Source organism: Perca fluviatilis, chromosome 16 (assembly GCF_010015445.1).
Source record: "Perca fluviatilis chromosome 16, GENO_Pfluv_1.0, whole genome shotgun sequence".
Taxonomy (NCBI): domain Eukaryota; kingdom Metazoa; phylum Chordata; class Actinopteri; order Perciformes; family Percidae; genus Perca; species Perca fluviatilis.
In genome coordinates this window covers 18,033,932-18,054,118 of record NC_053127.1, presented here as the reverse complement: position 1 = coordinate 18,054,118, position 20,187 = coordinate 18,033,932, and the positions used below count along the sequence as shown (strand labels likewise).

General features: G+C 37.7%; 1 protein-coding gene, 2 long non-coding RNA genes and 6 other non-coding genes across 10 annotated transcripts; 1 reads left to right on the top strand and 8 right to left on the bottom strand.

Annotated features, from left to right (window-relative positions):
* Nucleotides 1-4,389: 4,389 nt before the first annotated feature.
* Nucleotides 4,390-5,234, bottom strand: LOC120544246. Its single transcript, XR_005636476.1, has 2 exons — nucleotides 5,068-5,234; nucleotides 4,390-4,761 (listed from the first exon to the last, which is right to left on the bottom strand). It is a non-coding gene; the product is annotated as an uncharacterized LOC120544246 (long non-coding RNA).
* Nucleotides 5,235-6,379: 1,145 nt separating this feature from the next.
* LOC120544719 lies at nucleotides 6,380-9,618 on the bottom strand. Of its 2 annotated transcripts, none has more exons than XR_005636544.1 (9): nucleotides 9,515-9,618; nucleotides 8,915-8,974; nucleotides 8,666-8,715; nucleotides 8,393-8,466; nucleotides 8,108-8,205; nucleotides 7,837-7,909; nucleotides 7,136-7,187; nucleotides 6,901-6,952; nucleotides 6,380-6,513 (listed from the first exon to the last, which is right to left on the bottom strand). It is a non-coding gene; the product is annotated as an uncharacterized LOC120544719 (long non-coding RNA). The 2 variants fall into 2 exon arrangements; XR_005636543.1 differs by having other exon boundaries at nucleotides 9,338-9,617.
* Nucleotides 7,021-7,093, bottom strand: LOC120544792. The gene has a single exon (XR_005636591.1). It is a non-coding gene; the product is annotated as a small nucleolar RNA SNORD65 (small nucleolar RNA).
* On the bottom strand, nucleotides 7,272-7,349 carry LOC120544782. The gene has a single exon (XR_005636582.1). It is a non-coding gene; the product is annotated as a small nucleolar RNA SNORD49 (small nucleolar RNA).
* Nucleotides 7,987-8,060, bottom strand: LOC120544787. The gene has a single exon (XR_005636587.1). It is a non-coding gene; the product is annotated as a small nucleolar RNA SNORD65 (small nucleolar RNA).
* LOC120544790 lies at nucleotides 8,273-8,346 on the bottom strand. The gene has a single exon (XR_005636589.1). It is a non-coding gene; the product is annotated as a small nucleolar RNA SNORD65 (small nucleolar RNA).
* LOC120544789 lies at nucleotides 8,546-8,619 on the bottom strand. The gene has a single exon (XR_005636588.1). It is a non-coding gene; the product is annotated as a small nucleolar RNA SNORD65 (small nucleolar RNA).
* LOC120544781 lies at nucleotides 8,804-8,875 on the bottom strand. The gene has a single exon (XR_005636581.1). It is a non-coding gene; the product is annotated as a small nucleolar RNA SNORD49 (small nucleolar RNA).
* Nucleotides 9,619-10,635: 1,017 nt separating the features above from the next.
* Nucleotides 10,636-20,137, top strand: rab34b (RAB34, member RAS oncogene family b). The gene is made up of 11 exons (XM_039777250.1): nucleotides 10,636-10,754; nucleotides 11,330-11,384; nucleotides 12,390-12,481; nucleotides 13,339-13,404; nucleotides 15,399-15,500; nucleotides 16,911-16,975; nucleotides 17,105-17,156; nucleotides 17,270-17,351; nucleotides 17,908-17,998; nucleotides 18,120-18,227; nucleotides 19,321-20,137. Exons 2-11 carry the CDS (start codon nucleotides 11,337-11,339, stop codon nucleotides 19,371-19,373), a joined length of 759 nt encoding a protein of 252 aa, XP_039633184.1. The 5' UTR covers nucleotides 10,636-10,754; nucleotides 11,330-11,336; the 3' UTR covers nucleotides 19,374-20,137.
* Nucleotides 20,138-20,187: the final 50 nt, after the last annotated feature.

The following is a 20,187-nucleotide window of genomic DNA, read 5'->3' as shown; positions in this document are numbered from 1 at the left end:
ACATGTTATTTTGGAGGGAAACTTACTTTTTACTCCACTACATTTAATCAACAGCTTTATCTACAAGTTACTTTAGAGATTTAGGATTTCACACAAGACATGATGTGCTCAATAATATGTACTGTTAACAGTGTGTAACACAATTAAACTGACACAACAGTAAAATGCTATTTATACATAACTGCATTGGTAATAATCTTGTCTTGTTACTTTACATACATTTTACTTATAATACCACATACTTAACCCTTGTGTTGACTTTGGGTCACATTGACCCATTTTCAATTTTTTGTATCAGAAAATATGGGACATAGAAATGAGTGCTGAAAATGTGTAGAAGAAAAATTTAACAATTTAAAACGTTGGAAAAAGCAAAAACAAACTGAAAAAAGGCATCAAAAACGTCGAAAATTGTATTTGTATATTGCACTATTGCTACTTTTACTTCAGTAGATGATGTAAATATTTCTGCCACACATTATCTTTTTGTATGTTGTGGGAAAGAATACATGGCATACGTGGAAATAGACTTGCCTCCTCCCAGGTCATGTGGATCACTCCATCTGATGATTTGTCCTTGAACACATCTGTAAAGGAAACAAACCACAAATATCACATTTTTTGAATGCAACGTAAGTGTAAGACACATTTTGATATGGAGAAATACTCTATAAGCTATGTTATGGTCCACTGTTCAAATCTGCAAACTTGCAGATTTGAGGATTCAAGGGGGATTTAGTTCCTTAGCCCCAACTGCCGTCTTCGTTCTGAACAATTAAAAGTCTAATTTCTCACTTGACATCTTGTCCAGGCGTAACGTGAGAGTGATGAAGGTCTGAGAAGCCTGAATAACGGAAAGTCATCAGCCTCACCAAGCCGTCGTTCGCGTTTATTCCTGGTGCACACACAACGAGAAAGTTACAAGTACTCCTAATACCTTCAATAGAAAGGCTTTTTGCCTGGGCTTCACAGTAAGTATTGCAAACACTAAAGAGAAGATGTTTGCTTACCAACTTCTCCTTGTGTGAAGTCAAGCCTGAAGTCCCATTCACAACAAATGACGCATCAGGGTTAAGGTCCTATTAAAAGTCGGAGACGTGAATCTTTTCTTTCTAGAACGCCTATTTTACAGTTTAAGACAATAAATACGTTGACTTATGCGTGCTCTAAGCCACTCCACCTCACTGAGCTGCTCAGCTGTGACATCCTCAAGTTTTCCCAGAGTGGCATGCAAATACAGCATTTACCTGTAAAGTTGGATCCTGGCAACAGTTGTGAAGTATAAACACAGTGTGACTGAAGAAGAAATCATGCAACTTATTTATATACATTGATTGCATAACAGGCATCAGTCACAAGTACAGGCATGTGATTTGGCAGGCAGGTGAGGTCCAAAAAAGCAGTGTCACCCACAAAATACCATCATGCCCAGATCATATCTACCTTCAACTAGTGGAACTTGCACGAAGCAATCATTCTACCTCTCTAGCATCGACACATAGGGCTCAATATTAAGCGTTGTTTTTGTTTGTGGAGGGTAACTTGAGGGTCCTCCCTCAAGAAGATTTAAGGGTTTTTGATTTAGAACTATGCAATTCCACATCATTTTGGACCACGTTCATTACTATAGATATCACCCAAAAAGCTTAAAGACAAAACTTGTTATAGCTAAATAATTATTTCATTATATACACATATCACTGCCTTTGTCTAAACATTTATTTGTTCTGGCAATGTTTGCCCTGCAAAATAATATTCTGTTCTGTAAAAACAAAAGAGCACATTCAGAAAACTTTCAAATACTGTTTCACTAGGCTAATTATATTTATACACAAATAAAAACTATTATGAACAGTTCACTAAATATTTAACAAAAAGGGGCTTGCTAGTAATAATAGCCTTGACTGTGTTTCCAACTCCAAGCATGCTTTATTTCAGCCTGTATTTTCAAAGGTATAAATGTGCAATGCTTTCCTCATAAACTTTGTATAGACAAATACAAATGTAATCCCTCTCAATCATTAGTTATGACCCACTAAAACTAGTGTGGGGATGTGTTTATCTGCAGAGACCCTGCCCTCTGCCTTTTCTTTGGAGAGTCAGGACCATGGTTGGAAGGCTTCTGGGCATCAAGAAAAAGCCTTTGGGCCCAATATGGGTTTACAACCCCCAGCCAATAATGGCATTGTCATTTCATTTGCCTCTGTGCGCCACATGAGGGCCTGACATGACACAAATCTGAGTATAAGGACCCATTTTTGGCCTGGTATTACAATCCAATCTGGAAGTGTATTTATTTAGTGCTATAGAACATAACCTCTGCAAGGCAATGAGAAGTGCCTTTTATTCCTGATTCACTGCTTTGACAGTGCCTCTTTATTCATGCTCTTAACCATCTCTGGCTCTCTGACCATCAAGCAGTGGCCAACTTTGAACACCTGCATTTACAAACTAAGCCAACATATCCACCTGATTTAAGGATATTCAGACCCACCTGTGATTTGGCAGAGCAACCTGAATTAAGGCATATTGGACATTTGATTCATTAACTGCCTCAAAACAGACAGTGAGGAGTTCCTACAAGAGAACTTTACAGCATCTGTTAAGGTGCAGTAGGTAAGACTTCTAAAACTAACCTGTCATATTTGCTGAAACTGACCCTGTTAGAGTAGCTCTACATTAAGCAAGTATTAAATCTTTTATTGGTGCGATTTGCAAAAATCCACAACTCCCTGTTCAGATGCACCAATCAGGGCTGGGGGGGGGTCTAACTGCATGTCAATCACTGCTCAGACACATTAGGCTCGTTCGAGATGAGCCAGATCTGCGCAGAATCGATCACCGGCGATCGGCGCCCAATGCATGCCGGTTAGATTTGTGTCCGACTTTATCCCGACTTGCTCTGACGTCATGCACACGTGGGCAACGATAATCTCACGAGACCAAGGCGGCCGCAGTTCTTAGACGCAGGTAGCGCAGTTGCTTTTCACCAACTGCAAGAGCCAGGCGGACGCAGGTGGACCCAGGGCATGCTGGGAAACGCCGGCCTCTCAGCTGATCAAACAGCTGATTGGTTCAGAATCGACTCAACATGACGTTTTATATAAACTTTTTATTGATTTTCAATCGGAGGGATTTTAACTGTGATTTGTCTGATTTAAAAGCTTATTCTGTACAGAACACATGTTGTGTGGCTGATAGTTATGGAGCTAGATTTGTTTCTTTATTACATGCGAGAAAATAAATGATCTGAGAGGAAAAAAAAAGTTTGAGAGCAAAAGTTATTACACTGATAGCAAAAAAGCATTTTATGAGAGAAAAAAAAATATTTGAGAGAAAAAGTTTTCATACCAACAGCAAAAAATAATAATATTTGAGACTAAAAAAAGTTTTGAGAGAAAGTATTTTGTCATAGAACATAAAAAAATATAAATTTGAAATTTTTTAAATTATTTCTGAGAAAAGAAAATCTCTCTCAAAATACTTTTTTAAACTCTCAAATATATATTTTTTGCTATCAGTGTGAAAACATTTTCTCAAAAAAAAAAAAGTGTTTCTCTCAAAACGTTTTTCTTCTTGCTCTCAAAACCTAAGTCTTTGCTCTCGATGCAATTTCTTGCTCTCGTGTCAGGATTTTGCTCTCGCTGTGAAAATAATGTCATGGGCGGGGCCACGTTCCTATTGGCCAGTCGGGTGAGCACCGTCTTGTCTTGGGAGTCGAACTGAATCATTACACTGGCTGAGCAAGCTCAGCATCACTGAAGATTAAACATTAAATAGGCTAACCCTAAATGTAAGCTAGTTTGCCATTACTGATGCGTTTGTCAGATTGGCATGGACAAAGAATAGCACTCATATTTATGAATGTGTATTATATTATTAGCATGCTAATTGCTAGAAAAGCTAACCACTAATTAGCCATCATGCTAGGTAAACTTGCAAACTCACCTGGTTTGTACCATTTTTAAATCAAATGCCAAATGAATATGTTGATTTAGATAGTTTCACTCCTTATTTAGTGAGCTAGTTTCTACCTTTGCCCTTGCTAGCCTCAAAGCACCTGAAGAGTAACTGCTTGATCATCATATACAACCTCCTGTACAACTTTCAGCTAGTCTGCATGGAAGGTGGCAACCCTATAGCTAGCCAACGTTAGATAGTGATTGATATACCGTTTGAAAGTGTCCCACCTAGTTTTGTGTAAAATAGTCTTTGTATGGTTGTTGCACACTATGGTTGTTGAAAACATACCCCATGAAATGAGACGCCACTTGGGTACATCATCATATATACTTAGGTCTGTTTGCAATCAATATTTCTATACACTGCATGGTGTGTTTATCTGTTTCAGTTATCACTGTTTTGAATGTCATTGATGTTCAGAAACACTTTGTTAAAAAAAGTCTTTATTTCCCAAAAAAATAAACATAACATGCAAAAACATTATAGAAAAATGTAGAGAACCATTATCAACTATTAGAACAATAACTTAGATGTCACACTAAAAAAGGCACTCAAATGTATAAAACTAAAAGACACACAAGACCACAAACAAACAAAACTACAGATATTCTGAAATTCCAGACCATAGTGTGATGCCTGTTGGCCAGTAACCTTTCCCTCCAACCCCATTTCTTTCATTAGTGTCCTGTATCATAACCAACAACAATGTACAGGTACATGAACAGGAATGAATTACACATGATTACTGCTCGTTTTCAGCCAGAAAGTGGATCAGCTGCTGGGTTTCCTCCGGCGTCCCTGTGTGATACAGGACAGTATATGTAAAGCATGTGTCTCCAAAGCAAGTAGTGTTATGCACTGATATCAAACTAATTTCGCTGCTAATGGAGTTTAGTTAACAATGTAGACATGCATGCAGTCAAGGCAGAGAAATGCGGGACTGTTGTGCAAATCAGCAATGTAACGTTAGCATAGCAAGCTAGCGATTTTTAAAAACGTTTCAGTTACAAATATAGTTACAAATATCTATGTACATGATTGTGTAGAGCACAAAACAAGACTGTCGTAATTTTTAAATCAATTCTTTAAGCCGAAAATACTTACATTTATGGGTCTCTCTGGTCGACCTGGCAGCCATTGTTCCTTGTTGCGCAATGTATCTGGATACCCCTGGCTGGCATTGCTCAGCCAGTGTAATGATTCAGTTCGACTCCCAAGACAAGACGGTGCTCACCCGACTGGCCAATAGGAACGTGGCCCCGCCCATGACATTATTTTCACAGCGAGAGCAAAATCCTGACACGAGAGCAAGAAATTGCATCGAGAGCAAAGACTTAGGTTTTGAGAGCAAGAAGAAAAACGTTTTGAGAGAAACACTTTTTTTTGAGAAAATGTTTTCACACTGATAGCAAAAAATATATATTTGAGTTTAAAAAAGTATTTTGAGAGAGATTTTCTTTTCTCAGAAATAATTTAAAAAATTTCAAATTTATATTTTTTTATGTTCTATGAGAAAATACTTTCTCTCAAAACTTTTTTTAGTCTCAAATATTATTTTTTGCTGTTGATATGAAAACTTTTTCTCTCAAATATTTTTTTTTCTCTCATAAAATGCTTTTTTGCTATCAGTGTGATAACTTTTGCTCTCAAACTTTTTTTTTCCTCTCAGATCATTTATTTTCTCGCATGTAATAAAGAAACAAATCTAGCTCCATAATAGTTGTTTAAAAGTCAGAGAGACTAAATCTGTTCAGATTACGGATCATCTACAGTCTGTTTATTAAAATCAGCAACAGATCGCATGTAGAGAATTTTGACACCTACTTTGTCATAATAAAAACTGGAGACTGTAGGAGCTGATATAGGGGTCTGATAACATTTTATTAAATCGGAATCGGACCACCGTGTTTCTGTCACTTCCTGTTCAGCCTGAAGGCTGCTGGAGTCAGCTGGAAAACTGTCCGACTTGAGAGCGGACTTTTGTCACCGCCCCCTGCTGCTGCCGCCTGCTCTCGTCTACTTTACAGGCGAGGCGCAGTTCATCTCGAACGAGCCTATTTATTCTCCCTTGCAGGGGGAGGGCTTAGAACATTTTAGGCTTTAGCAGAAAAGGGGGAGGGAGTGATAAGTTTGTTCAAATGTATTGTGACAAACCAACTTTTAGGAATGAAAATCAACGCTTAGCTTGTTCACCTACACTGAAATAATTTACAAACCGAGAAAGAGCCCACTTAAGGTCATTTTAGTGGCAAATCAATATCCGCATGTTTGCCTTTCTTGGGGTGTGGAATGAATACTTCCAATTAGTGATTTAAGTTCCTACATATACAGACACACAGAAGTCACCTCAAGATGTTTGCTTTTAAAAGATGTGCTCGTGTCCTAGTGGAGGCATTACAAGAAGATACACCATTTGTTTCAGTTATCAGGCTGCTTAGACACTTTATTGCAATCATAACATTTAACCAGCCTGCATTGTACAGTGTAAAATACTTTAACAAACATGTTGACATCCATCTTGAGACCATTGTCCATGAGTCATCTTGTCATCTGAGGAGAGGGAGCCAGATTAGCCTTGGAAAAAATAAATCTTTATAATATTCAACTAACTATGATACTAGTGTATAAACACATGGGAAAAGTCACCTAAACCTTACAAGGAAACACATTTATATAAATCACATTTTATACAAAAACTATCCACACATTGAATAGTAAACCGATCCTGAGAGCAGTTTGTTTAACAAAAGGTCAACAGGTCTACTGTTATGTCTGGGTGGATCTCTGAAATATATTACTGCTGCAATGACATCTTCACCCTGCAGGAGGTCTACCACCCCTCTAATCTAAAGATTTTGAAACTGGCATTTCAGCAGCTCTTACGGACATTATCATCTCTATCCTCATTATCAGCTTATAAACAGATTTATGTCTTACCACATGTAACTTGCCGGTATACTGACAGTTGCCACGACCACTTGATCCAATTCTGAAGGATAACAAAATCTGTCAGCAAATTATTTTATTCAAGTGTACTGTGTAATGCTGCCATCTAATGTTCAGAAAACCGAGAGTCACCACTAACAATCTGCCGGTAATTCCAGCTATTTCAGTTTGGGTTTCATCACAACAACGGTTGACTGCCATTATTGTATTAAAGCTGAAAAGCTACCTGTCAATTCAATCAGACTTCAGGGGACTGCAGCAGACTGGCAGAATGACACCTGTAATAAAAACAAAAGGTGGAATAATGAGAACAGGCACTCATTTTGAAAACCACCAATGCTCAATCAGTACAGCTTTAAAAGACTCAGAAAAGTGGATCAGAGACAATCGTCAGTTGTCGCATCGGACGGCACTTCCTATTCCAGGTTTTCATCACTGTAAGCTACACACTCCTTTATAAGCTTGTCAATTAACTCACCATTGCACAACAAGAGTCAAAGCACAGGACAAAGTTTGCTACGTTCTAAGCCAGAAACAAACTTGACTTTCAGGATAATTTAGACTATACAACTGGTGGTGAAAACCAGGACAGGTCACAGCAAGTTGACAACTGCAGAATGTCCAGGAGTTGAGGATTTTAAATCCGACAGTTTTAGCCAAATATCAACCAGACATCAAAATGAGTGATTGAGGACTGGAATTTGGACAAATCTGATGCAGCAATCTTAAAGGTTCATGTCAACTCTACACTGACTACCATTTGCTGCAAATCAGGTGTTTTTTGGTTGGTTCTCAGCTTAAGAATGCTGAACAAGTTAACGTAATCCAGATGTTCAAAATCAAGTACTGAGTGTTTCCATTGTACAAAAGGTGAGCATACAAGCTTAGACTTTATTTTAAGAATACAGTGATAAACAAAAAACTTACAAGGTCCATCTCAAGAGGTGTAGCTGTACCCCACAAGTCACTTTCAGGAGAAGTCTTATGCCACCAGGCCAACCTTGAGAAACCAGAACAAAAATAAAAAGTGAATACTAGCACTGATCCAAGTCCACTCAAGATATTTCGCAATTTTGTGTTCAGAAAACCGAGGGTCACCACTAAACAATCTGCCGGTAATTCCAGCTATTTCAGTTTGGGTTTCATCACTACAGAAGCAGTCGGCTGCCATTTTAATGACCAATAAATGCCTTTTCACCTGCACGAAGTGAAGGTCTTCAGTCAGCTGGTTTAGTTTGGAGCATACAAAGCACTGCATGGCGACATCTCTCTTTTGCAGCTCACAAGTCTTTTCAGCTACAGAAGAAAAGTAATGAGTTAAAAACTACATTTAGTCCATTTTGACAGGTCACAGAACTGCAATGTTCAGAAAACCGAGAGTCACCACTGAACAATCTGCCGGTAATTCCAGCTATTTCAGTTTGGGTTTCATCACAACAGAAGCAGTCAGTTGGCATTTTTAATGGACAGATCATGCATTCACCTGCTTCAAATGAATCCTCTTCAGTCAGCTGTTAGGACCATATGAAGCGTAACATCCTATGGCAGCTCACAAGTCTGTTCAGTCATAGAAAACAAAATTAGTTACATTTAGTCTAAATCCATTTTGAAAGTTAACAGAACTGCCTTAGTTAATGTTCAGAAAACCGAGAGTCACCACTGAACAATCTGCCGGTAATTCCAGCTATTTCAGTTTGGGTTTCATCACTACATTTAAAACTACAGCACGTTTTAATAACAGCATTATTAAACCAACCTCCATCTTGACTTTCCATCATCTTGATGAGACCCAGTCTTCTGACCAGTCTTAAAAAAAAAAAAAATCATCAATAAGTAACTTCCAGTTTTTAAGGACTGATCACCACTTACAATCAATTGCAGTTTTGGAGGCTCAGAACAGTGAGTATATAACATCGTCAGTTGTCGCATCAGACGGCACTTCCTATTCACAGTTTTCATCACTGACAACTGCATTAAAACAGTAATTTTCTTCACTGCAACTCACCTTGCAGGGACATCAAGATACCCCATTTATCAAGTGCAACACTTGCAGAGTGACATCCACCTGTGGAAGGACAAGACTAATGGTTAAGAGAATATTTGGTTTTACACAAAACAAAGACACGTATTTATCTGGCAGATAAAATATTAAACGTTACATTTGAATGTTTCTGAAACCACTAGTAATTTTACTTATTCTGAGAAGCAACGAGGCTTAAGTTTCACCACAACGTTAGAGTACATATTTAAATAAATTACAGTTAAACCATTGAGTTAGACAGAACAGATCGATGAGGACGTTTAGGAACACTGAGTAACGTTACTTTTACCGGAAAAACGAGATTAGAGGTACAAACATTGCAATGTTAGCAGTAAAATACAAACCCTTTATAAGCGAGACTGAAATAAATAAAAGTATATATCTCACTTTGTCTCTTTTTCATCTTTGAGTGGGCTTCACGCAGGATCCACGTGGCTGCTTGAGGCCCGTCACGACAATGCTAACGTTAACAGTTGACGCTAGCAGAGACCACGTTTTAACTAAAGTCCCAAACCACAGCTCAACTAACGTGTTGTTAGGTTAGGACTGTAGTCTTGTACTTACTGACCACTCTAAACAAGTCGAATCCCATTTCCCGGGGACTAACACACAAGCAAGAGTCCAGACTGCCAGGCGATTTGAAAAGAGGCAGCAACGTCGTGGTAGCGAAGTATTTAAAGGCTGAATGTCGCAGGAATAAAACGTCACTTGTTCTTTAGTTCTGGCGCGCTAAACCGACTTAAAATCAGCTTAAAATGCGCTCTTTTGCCACCTGCAGTACAGGAGGGTGTAGGCCTATATCACGACTTTATGTTGTGTTTTTTTTACAGAACCGTTTTTTTTTTACTGTGCCTATTTACTAAATATATATACAATTATTAAAATCTTAATCTTAATAATTGTACTCCACTACATTTAAGAATACAATACCACAATACCTTTACTTCATTACAATTGTATTTGGCAGCTAGTTAGAAGTTACGTTGCTGATTAATTAACCTACATAAAATACATAATGAAACATGATGACATGTTCTTGGTGAAACTAAGACGGTTCTACTTACAGTGTAGAAATTAGTTAAAATGAACTCAACCTCAGCTGCACCTGCTACTTACACATTAGAAAATAAATGACATGTTGTTCTTGTTCAATTATGTTTGTCTGTTCTGAATGTTTAAAAATATAAAAACAATACAAAATGTATCTAAAAAAAGATAACATAAAGTGTCAATCTTTTCAAAACGTTGATAACATAGCCTATTTTATTGAACTTGTATTATACTTTAATGTATGAAAAGTAAATACCTAGTACAACTTTAAGCAAAGTCCTCACAATTTTTTTTTTTATGTTATTAATTTTTTTTGCGGTAATATTGGTTCTGCTGCTCAAAACTCATGCTTTTTGATTGTATGACTTCTTCATAGTTCAATAAAGAGGGACAAAAAGACTGCCTAGCTACCTACTTTAGAAAATGTAATTCAAAGAAACAAGGTAATTAAACAAGAAAGAATTTAAATAATTTAAAAAAGAAAAGAAAATGCGGCTACATGTTATTTGGAGTTACATAAATAAAGTTATTACGGAAATTTAGGTGAAATAGCCTAGGCTACCATGCGGCCGCAGGATGGCGCTTTTTCACTATAACACGGATTTTGCATGCTTGTTTGTCTGCTGTCAGTCTGTTAGTTGCTCTGAGCGTCATTTTGTTCTGGGTTTATTTTCTCGGCAGGCATTGGATATCACATCTCATCTCCACACCCAGAACACATTTCCTTCAGCATTTTGCCATCCAGCTGTTTCAGGTAAAGTTGTTAAACTTAGTTAAACCTTCTGTTTTTAGACTGTTTTCCTGCTGTGCTGATGCTCCGTGCTATATCTGCAAACATACTCTGTTTCTACCACACCTTCCATAAACCTTGACCTACAAATTGTCCAATGACAAAATGTGTTAGAAAAATAAAATGCTTTTTAGGTTGCAGTGTTACCATATAACAAGAAAATACCTTCATGTGGTCTAACCTGAATCATCTACACTTTCCCATGTCATCAGGGGCAATATGCTGATGTTAGTTCAGTGCAAACTGTTTCTGATTTACTGTACAGTCTGGATATTGAAACCAACAATTTAACACTCTGATATCTGCCTTTTTTTAGGCAAACGTGGAAGACATTTTCTTTCCTCCCCTGGTTTTGTGGAAGGAGTTTTGAGAAAAAAAATTGAAAAAAAAAGATAGTTAAGTGAATACAAAAAAGTGCTGTCCGTGACAGTGGCAGCTTGAAGGGGTGTGTGTGTGTGTGTGTGTGTGTGTGTGTGTGTGTGTGTGTGTTTATTTTTTTTTGTGTGTGTGTGTGTGCGCGCGCGCGCATTGATCCACAGCAGCAGCATGTTGCCACCTGTGAAGAAGGACCGGATCATTAATCAGCTCCCAAACGTTAGTAACACACACACACACACACACACACACACACACACACACACACACACACACACACACACACACACACACACACACACACTATTGATTGATGATGAGGTTATTTAGAGCAGTAGTGGAATCTAAATATGTAGCTACATTTACTCAAGTACTGTAGGCCTACACATTTGAGGTAGGCCTACTTTACTTGAGTCTTTTCTTTTCATGCCACTTCTACTCCACTACATTTCAGAGGGAAATATTGTACTTTTCCCTCCACTACATTAATCTGACAGCTTTAGTTACTAGATACAACTACAGATTTTTGCACACAAAACACAAGTCCAGCTGAAATGATTAGCCGATTAAACACTTAGTTCATTGACAGAACCGTTATGCTCGTTTTCTAGTTTCTAAAATGTGAGGATATTTCTGCATTGAGTACTTTTACTTTTAATACTTTAAGTACATTTCCCTGATGATACAGACTTTTACTTAAGTAATATTTTGAATACAGGACTTTTACTTGTAACAGCGTATTTTTACAGTGTGGTATTAGTACTTTTACTTAAGTAAAGGATCTGAATACTTCTTCCACCACTGATTTAGAGCTGCTCTTTGTTTCTCTAAAAGTGGACGGCTGCAAATTTGCAAAATGTTGTTATCCTCACTAAAGCTTGTAACTCCAGCCTTGGTGACATTTAAATGTCCTTAATGCTCCTTTGCGAGTTTAGAAAGGTTCACTACCTGAATGTAGCCATGTAGATACATTTTGGCCTAATGTTAAGCTGATTCTTTGGAAATACAAGTTTTTTTCTGGACAGCAACAATTGAAGGATGATGATTATAATAACTTTAAGTTTATGACATTGCTGCTTCTCCTTTTTTATTTTCTAAGATTGTTTTATTAGCCATGAAAACACATTCAGTGTAACCCTCCCTACCTTCCCCCTTTTTATTTTACTGTCCAAAATGCTTTTTTAATTTGTTTCTTTCTGTTTCCTCTCCCCACTCTCTTTACAGTATTTCAGTCCGAATGCAGCGCTGCACACCAAAGATGGCTTCCACCCACAGGTGCAGGCTGCCTGCCAGGTACACAAGAAAGACACAGTGAGGTAAGATCACAGAAGGGTTAATAAGACAACACACCCAGCGGCCCTTCCTGCTACTATACACACTGTGACATGTGTTTTAATGAAATGAGGGCCAGAACTAATTCATGCTATGTGACTTGAAAGTCATGCAATGTCTGCTGTATCAGCTGACAGCTGACGACCTCGCCAGCAAATCTCAAAAACTCAATACTTTCAGCTTCCCTTCTCTGTCTGTGGCATTTGTAATCGTGACATGTTTGTAATGTTTTTGGTTTGTTTTTTATTAAAAATGTCAGTAAATTCCTAAATCCCTGCAGTTTTTGGCAAACATTACTCGAAAAGGAGTAATTTGTGCATTGTTGGGGACTTTTTTCAGCTGTGTAGTAATACACATTTGGTGTAAGAACAGAGCTATTATGTCCCTTTTTCTCTGATAATAAGATTTATGTGGAAAACCTTGTGCCTTACACACAAAATCAGTACTTTTATGACTTAATATATTTAGATTTTTTGTTTGGCAAGAAAGATTTGGAACCCAACTGCCTATACGTGCTGAAATCAAACTCTCAGTAAAAAGCTTAAGAATGCGTCAATCATAACAAATTTCCCTGAAGTTGTGAAGTCAGGCTGAATTAATTAAGTTATTAAAATGATTAATCTTTCATGTAAGAGGAGGCTGAGGACCATTAAGGGCTTCATGCAGTTAGTCTTTGAAGTTACTGCTTTTTTAAATATGAAAGTTTAAGGGGGCTGTGAGTTATCCTATTAGAGGAGTTAAGTGATGTCTGCATGGTATTCATCAAGTTGTTGTGTGTTTCATGCTGTTAGGCTTTTGTTGTACGGAGTGTAGAATGACAGTATTGGCTTTCTGTTGCCAGCTTGAATATCGCCAAGGTCATCGTAGTGGGAGATGTTGCAGTTGGGAAAACGTGTCTGATCAGCAGGTAAGAAGCAATCATGAATAATTAGATCAATCAAAGGATTATGTGTTTAGATTTGTTATTACATTTTTGGTCTGATTTCAACTGTATCAGCTGTTGGAGTGTTTCCTCTGTAGTTGTACTTATGCAGCTGCAGTTCTTTAGAGCATCATTCAATGTTTTCTTCCACAAAAACATGGTTTAGCCTAATCACGTTTCAAGTTAAGGTTATAGTTCTACAAATGTTAATGAAGTTCATTAAAATTCATTAAAATTCATTAAAATTCATTAAAATTCATTAAAATTCATTACATAAATCAATAACATTCATACTGTTTTAGAAGACTAAAATCATTACAGATGAATGCTTATTTTATCTTAGCTATAATATGCAGTATATCTTACAATGACCCATAAACTGTGTGGCGGTGTCTGTATCTGCAGAGACCCTGCCCTCTGCCTGTATTTTCTCTTTTCTTCTTATTTTGCTCAGTGTGGGACATTTATGGGTGTCAGCAAAGAGCCCATGGGTGTGTAACCTTCAGCCAATAACAGTGTATAGGTTGTGCAGTCCCTTCTCATGAAGAAGAAATGCAAATTAGGTGTATTTCCAACGACTGGTTTGGAGCAAATAAACTAGGCTACAGCATAGTTTGATCAGAAGTTGGCGGTATAGGCTGTAATCCACCAGTAAACAGTAGAAGAAGTAGAGGTTGCTAACCAAAAACAAAACAAATCGCCTTGCATTTAACTGCATCTATGAGAGAAAAGTGGAGAGAGGTCTTAAGGCATTTGGTTCAATTGAGCAAGTTGTGATTGTTCTTTCATGTCCGCAAGTATTGGTTTTAGTAAAGGTTTTAACTGAGTTTGTGTGAGTCACTTCCATACAGGAGGGAGACATTCTTAATTTAAATGGCTTTATTAGATCTTGAAATGTCAGTCACTGTCACTATGATGTAACTACAAACTTGTATGTGTTTTTTTTCTCTCCAATAATGTAGTACTCAATTAATCAGTTGAGATAGTAGTAAATTATTAGATTAGATTTCTTTTTACTGTTGATCTGTCAAAAGGATCAACTCTAAGAAATTCCTTCAGGACCACAAATGTTTCTGACGTTTTATAAACAAAATTATTAATCAAAAAATAGGCCTAGTTAAAGGACAATTCACCAAAGCATTGGGAACTTTGTAAGTGTACAGACAGTTTATTAAAAAGATAGATTATATAGTAGGGGTGGGTGATATATATTGTTTATGATAATATCATCATTGTTGTGTTAACAATGTGCAAATTGACATTATCGAGTATTTAAATTTAAAACATTTCAAAACACGCATTGGAAAGCTACACATTCACTAATGTCAACATTTTAAAGAAAATAAATAAGAACAGTTTTCATTCAACATTGTGCCCATTATTATCATCAGTGATTAAGTAACTCGGACTTTTAAAAACACATTTTTAAAGGATATCGTCTAATTATCGTTATCGTCAAAATCACCAAAAATATTGAGATATTATTTTTTGTCCATATCACCCACCCCTATTATGTAGACAGTCGCGTTCTCGTATACAGGCGACCGCCGTCTTGGGAGCCACTGTCTTTCTAAACTATGTTTTTAATAAACAGTCTGTACACTTACAAAGTTCTCAATGCTTCGGTTAACATTTAGGGACCCTTATTATGCTACCGTTGAAGTGTGGTGATATTTTGAGCCTTTTTAGTGGTATAAATAGCGATTTGTTTTTACTTTCCCTGTGCCCCGAATACTAGCGTTGTAAGCTAATCAGCGGTCCGCGCTAGCTTGTTTCAAGCTACAAGCACATTCGATTAGCATGAAAACATATCCCAGAGAGCGATCGAGTGGGTACACATCTGTTATTAACCCCTAGGTTCGTTTTGTGCCGGAATTGTCCTTTAATAGTAAAAAGATAGTTATTTATTGTTAGTTGCAGCTTTAAAGTAGATTTTTTTTTCTCTCTCTCTCTCTCTCTGTTTCTTTTGTTCCTTTAAGGTTTCGAAAGGGTGCGTTTGATAAGAACTACAAAGCAACCATAGGGGTGGATTTTGAGATGGAGCGTTTCGAAGTTCTTGGTGTTCCCTTCAGTTTACAGCTGTAAGTATGTCGCTAGACCTCAGAGAAACACTCAGTTTATAGACTGAGCCTTAAACAAGCTAACTCACTCACTGCGCTGACTGATCATCAGGGTCACATGGGTCAACAAGGTCTGTTTGTTAATTCCTATCTGACCTTCATTTGATCACATATCATGATGAAGTTAAAATTGACAATATACATGAAGTCCCATGATACCTTTGAGGGCATACAACATCCTCTAGAATTTACTTAAAAGGGGGCCTTAAATGACGTAATAATTATGTTTTTCCTTTACTATGTTGGCTTCTGTAGTGCATGTAAGTGTACGCTTGTACAATTTGTGTTATTTAAAGGTTAATATCCAAGAGGGCCTTGTTGAGCTTTTTTGCCATTATAGCGTCATGTGAATGTAGGGATGGCGATGAACACATGTAAACAACGGTTGAATGGATTGCCATTAAAGTCTGTGTAGACATTCATGTTTCCCAGAGGATGAATCCAACTAATGTTGGGGATCTCCTGACTTTTCCTCTTGCGCCACCATGAGGTCGACACTGTGGTTTCCAGTGAAATGTCTCAATATCTAATGGGTTCATGGAATTTGGTACAAACATTTATGTTCAGTCATTCGTTAATTGTAATAACTTTGGTGATGACTTAGGTCCCGATCAGACAGAGTGATGCAAGTTGCAGCTTAATGTTATTCTTGCTAGGCAAACACCAAATCACCCATCCTCAACTGTTATTTTGCTGTTAAGTGAAATGATCTGGCTTTTTTCCGTTCTGAGTTAAAGTTTTTTCAACTTGAGGCGTTCAGGGCGCCTTTGCAAAAACGCGAGGTGCAAACGAGAGGCACTCATCAACGCAAAAGCAGCAAGCAAAAAGCTTCACTCTCAAACAATTACAAAATGCCACCCAAGGCTGCTAAAACGCGATCAGTCTGATTGGGGCCTGAACTGTACCTCTAGCGCTATCATTAGGTCAAAATATGAATCTGTCCAATATTTTGGTTTATACCAAAAAACTAATGACAGTCAGTGCTACTAAGCAAATTATTTAAGATGGTAAACATGATAAACAATACACCTGCTAAACATCAGCATCTTCGCATGGTCATGTTAGCATGTTGACATTAGCATTTAGCTCAAAGCAGTGCATACTGGAAGTGCAGCCTCACAGAGTCGCTAGCGTAGCTGTAGACTTTTGTCTTGTTTGAATAACTCTGATAATTGCTAAATTATGCCTACTGTGGCTTTATATTCAACATTTAATTTCAACATTTTGAACTGACACTGCATGTTAGTTTAAACAACCATCATGACCGCTGGACATGACAGCATCTCACAGCTCTTCTCTCTTCCCTTCTTCCCTTCATCTCCACCAAATATCCCACCAAGAACAATCAAATCTGCATCTGATCTATTTCAGGTGGGACACAGCAGGTCAGGAGCGCTTCAAATGCATTGCTTCAACATATTACAGAGGGGCACAAGGTGAATGTAGCTCAGTCTCTATAGTACACCTCTCATCTTAAAATTACAGTGTCGTCATACATAACACATTCTCATCATGCTCTATGTTTGACTTCTCTTGATGCTGTTTGTCTCTTTACGTTCCTCCAGCCATTATAGTGGTGTTTGACTTAAGCAGTTTGAGCTCTTTAGCACATGCCAGGTAAGGAATAACCCATTCTGATCTAATTATTTTACTATTAAAATGCCATTTGGAGTCTTATAATTGTGTGTGTGTGTGTGTGTGTGTGTGTGTGTGTGTTTTTGTGTGTTTAGGCAGTGGCTGGAGGATGCCATGAAAGAAAACGACCCATCCAGTGTTTTACTGTTCCTTGTTGGTACCAAGAAGGACCTCAGTGTGGGTGAAAATAATCAAATTGACTCAGTTAATTGATTAGTTGATCGCCAGAAAATTAACCAGCAATAATTTTAATTATAGCCTCTGTGCGTGCGTGCGTGTTTTGGTTTGTGTGTGTCCCCCGCATGTGTTATTGTTTCTCGGTAATATCATCAGGGTTTTTAATTGATTAAATACTTTTTGATTAATTGTTTGGTCCATATAACTTCAGAAAACAGTAAAACATTGCCATGACAATTTCCTAGAGTTAAAAGTGATATTAGAATGTCTTGTTTAACGGTCCAAAAATATTTGTTTACCAAAAAGTGTTAGCAGTAAATTCTTACATTTGAGAACCTGGAACCATCAAATGTTTGGCATTTCTGCTTTAATTATCAAACTCGTTGGCGAATAATATTCTGTCAATAAACTAACCACTAAACTAAACGACTGATTGTTGCTGCTCTGAATATCTCACTTTTAGTTAATAAGCCTAATTCTACTGTACAGTGACCAATGGCCTGAAGCTTTCCTTCCCTGTTCTCATTCACTTCTCTGTCTGTGTTTCACTCCTCAGTCTCCTGACCAGTTGGCTCAGATTGAGCAGGAAGCCATCAGACTCTCTGAGGAAATCAAAGCCGAGTACTGGGCTGTGTCTGCCAAGTCAGGTGGGAGTCAATCACACATGAACAAATCCCCATCAGTCATCATCCCCACATGCTTTTCATGTTCTCTTTTAACCCCTTTCCATCTTACTAAACTCTTTCCTCTGTCTCTGTGTTGTTCCAGGAGATGGTGTCAGGGATTTCTTCTTCCGTGTGGCCTCTCTGACTTTTGAGGCCAACATTTTGTCCGAGCTTGAGAACAGTGGCTCAAGGCACGTCGGTGACATTATCAGTAAGTCAGTTTGCTCAATAAAGTCTCATTGTTAAGAAGGCAGCATCATACTTGTATCTTTCTCTTATACTCATTTACCGACTAATTAGTTTCCCAATTGAAAATCAGTTTTTCTCATGACACATATGACACACAACACAAGATGGATGTTATTCTGTTTTTTCCTTATTGTCAACAAATCTATGATCAAAGCTAAATAGACAATGCATTACACCATCTTCCACACCTCAATACTCTGTCTGTGGCACTCCATTTGTTCCTATTGAAGAGGTAACTCTTTAAAATGCTAAAAAGTAATGCTAAAAATCGAGCATCACTTAAACAGTAAACAGAAGTAAATAACGTATTTGCTTGGGACTATTTTCAGATGCGGATTAGTCAAATTCAGTGCTCAGTGGTCAGTTTTTTGCTTGTTAGCCCATGAAGTTAAAGGTGACCTGTGGAGTTTTTTATGTGAACAAAAAAGTTCTCTTTACATTTAATGTTTCTTACCTCAACCTCACCTTGAGGTCTAACAAACATGTTGAATGCATTCCTTCATCATGAAACATAACATTTCAAAGCTTTGGTGTGTTACCGCCACCAACTGGCAGTCAGTGCAATTGCGTGAAACCAGCGTCAGGAATGTTTGTTGGGTCACATGAATCCATAAGCATTTGCACGAGACAAACAAAACGGGCCCACCCTCCATAGTGCTACTAGTTGTCTACTTGTGACCTCTTATCACAGATTATGTTTGTGTATTATCACATTACGTTGTGAGCAGTTTAATCACAAAGTGATTTTCTTCTCACATATACACGGCATCTCACATATACTTAAAATCTTTATTGCCCATGTTCATGGTAATGAAGGAGTATGTCTCCCAGTACAACAGTGTCGCTCATTTCATGTTTTTTAATAGTTTTTAGACAATGTTGTTCTCAGGATAAATTCATTGCTGGTTTTGAAGTTTTCGTGGGGTTTGCTGACAGTAAGAAATACACATATCGCCTGGCTTTATCATACATACCCTTCCTACTGTAGCTCACATTGTTTATCTGAATGCCAAAAATGTGAAAAGTGTTTTATTCTTTATTTGCATTTCACACAGGGCTCACAGAAGCCGATCACAAACCTACCAAAAGGAAGTCCAACTGCTGCTGATGATGAGAGAGAGAGTGACTGCCTGGATACACTGTAGGCCTACTGACTAAAGATCACACTGAAGGGGAAAATTAAACTGAAATATGGACTCAGCATGTTCAGTGTGGCTATCATGAATTGACCATTTAAAAAGCAATGTCATATCAACTAAATCATGTTGCAATTGTGTATGTGTGATGTTTTTTTCAAATAGCCTGAGAGGAGGTTATAGGTTTGACATAATTAATTCTAAGTTGAGGCTTTACACAATAAGAAGTCCTCTCAGGAATATTTAGACTGCTGGTTGGGGGTTACCACAAAAAAAAAAGCTGTGTGAGATGCTTGTTAACATTTATATAAAAAAGAATGATTATTCTCCACTAGATCTTTTACTAAACTGCCCTTGCTTTCATAAACGAGTGTCTGTCTGTCTGAAGCAACATTTTTCTCATGCATTGGAGAAAATAGCAGTACCAGACATAGTGCATTTTTTTGGTTTTCTCACTGTCATGTGTCTGTGCTGCTAATGTGATGCATATGCCGGCTCCCATGACCGCAGTCATTCCCACACTGCATCTCTCTCCTCTGACATCAGTGTTCTCATGATCTCGAAAATGGAGGGATTGTTCGCAGGGACTGAAACACACTAATTGATTTCCTCACTCAGTTCAGTCAGACAGGAGGAAGAAGTCTTCAAGTCTACATATGCTCTTTTTTCTCCAATTAAACATACTTTTATTATAGCTCATGGATTATGAATTGTAAATACATTTGTTTTGATCACAGTGTTGTCTTTCTGTTGAAATAGAAAAGCTAGATAGAACGTGAATGAATT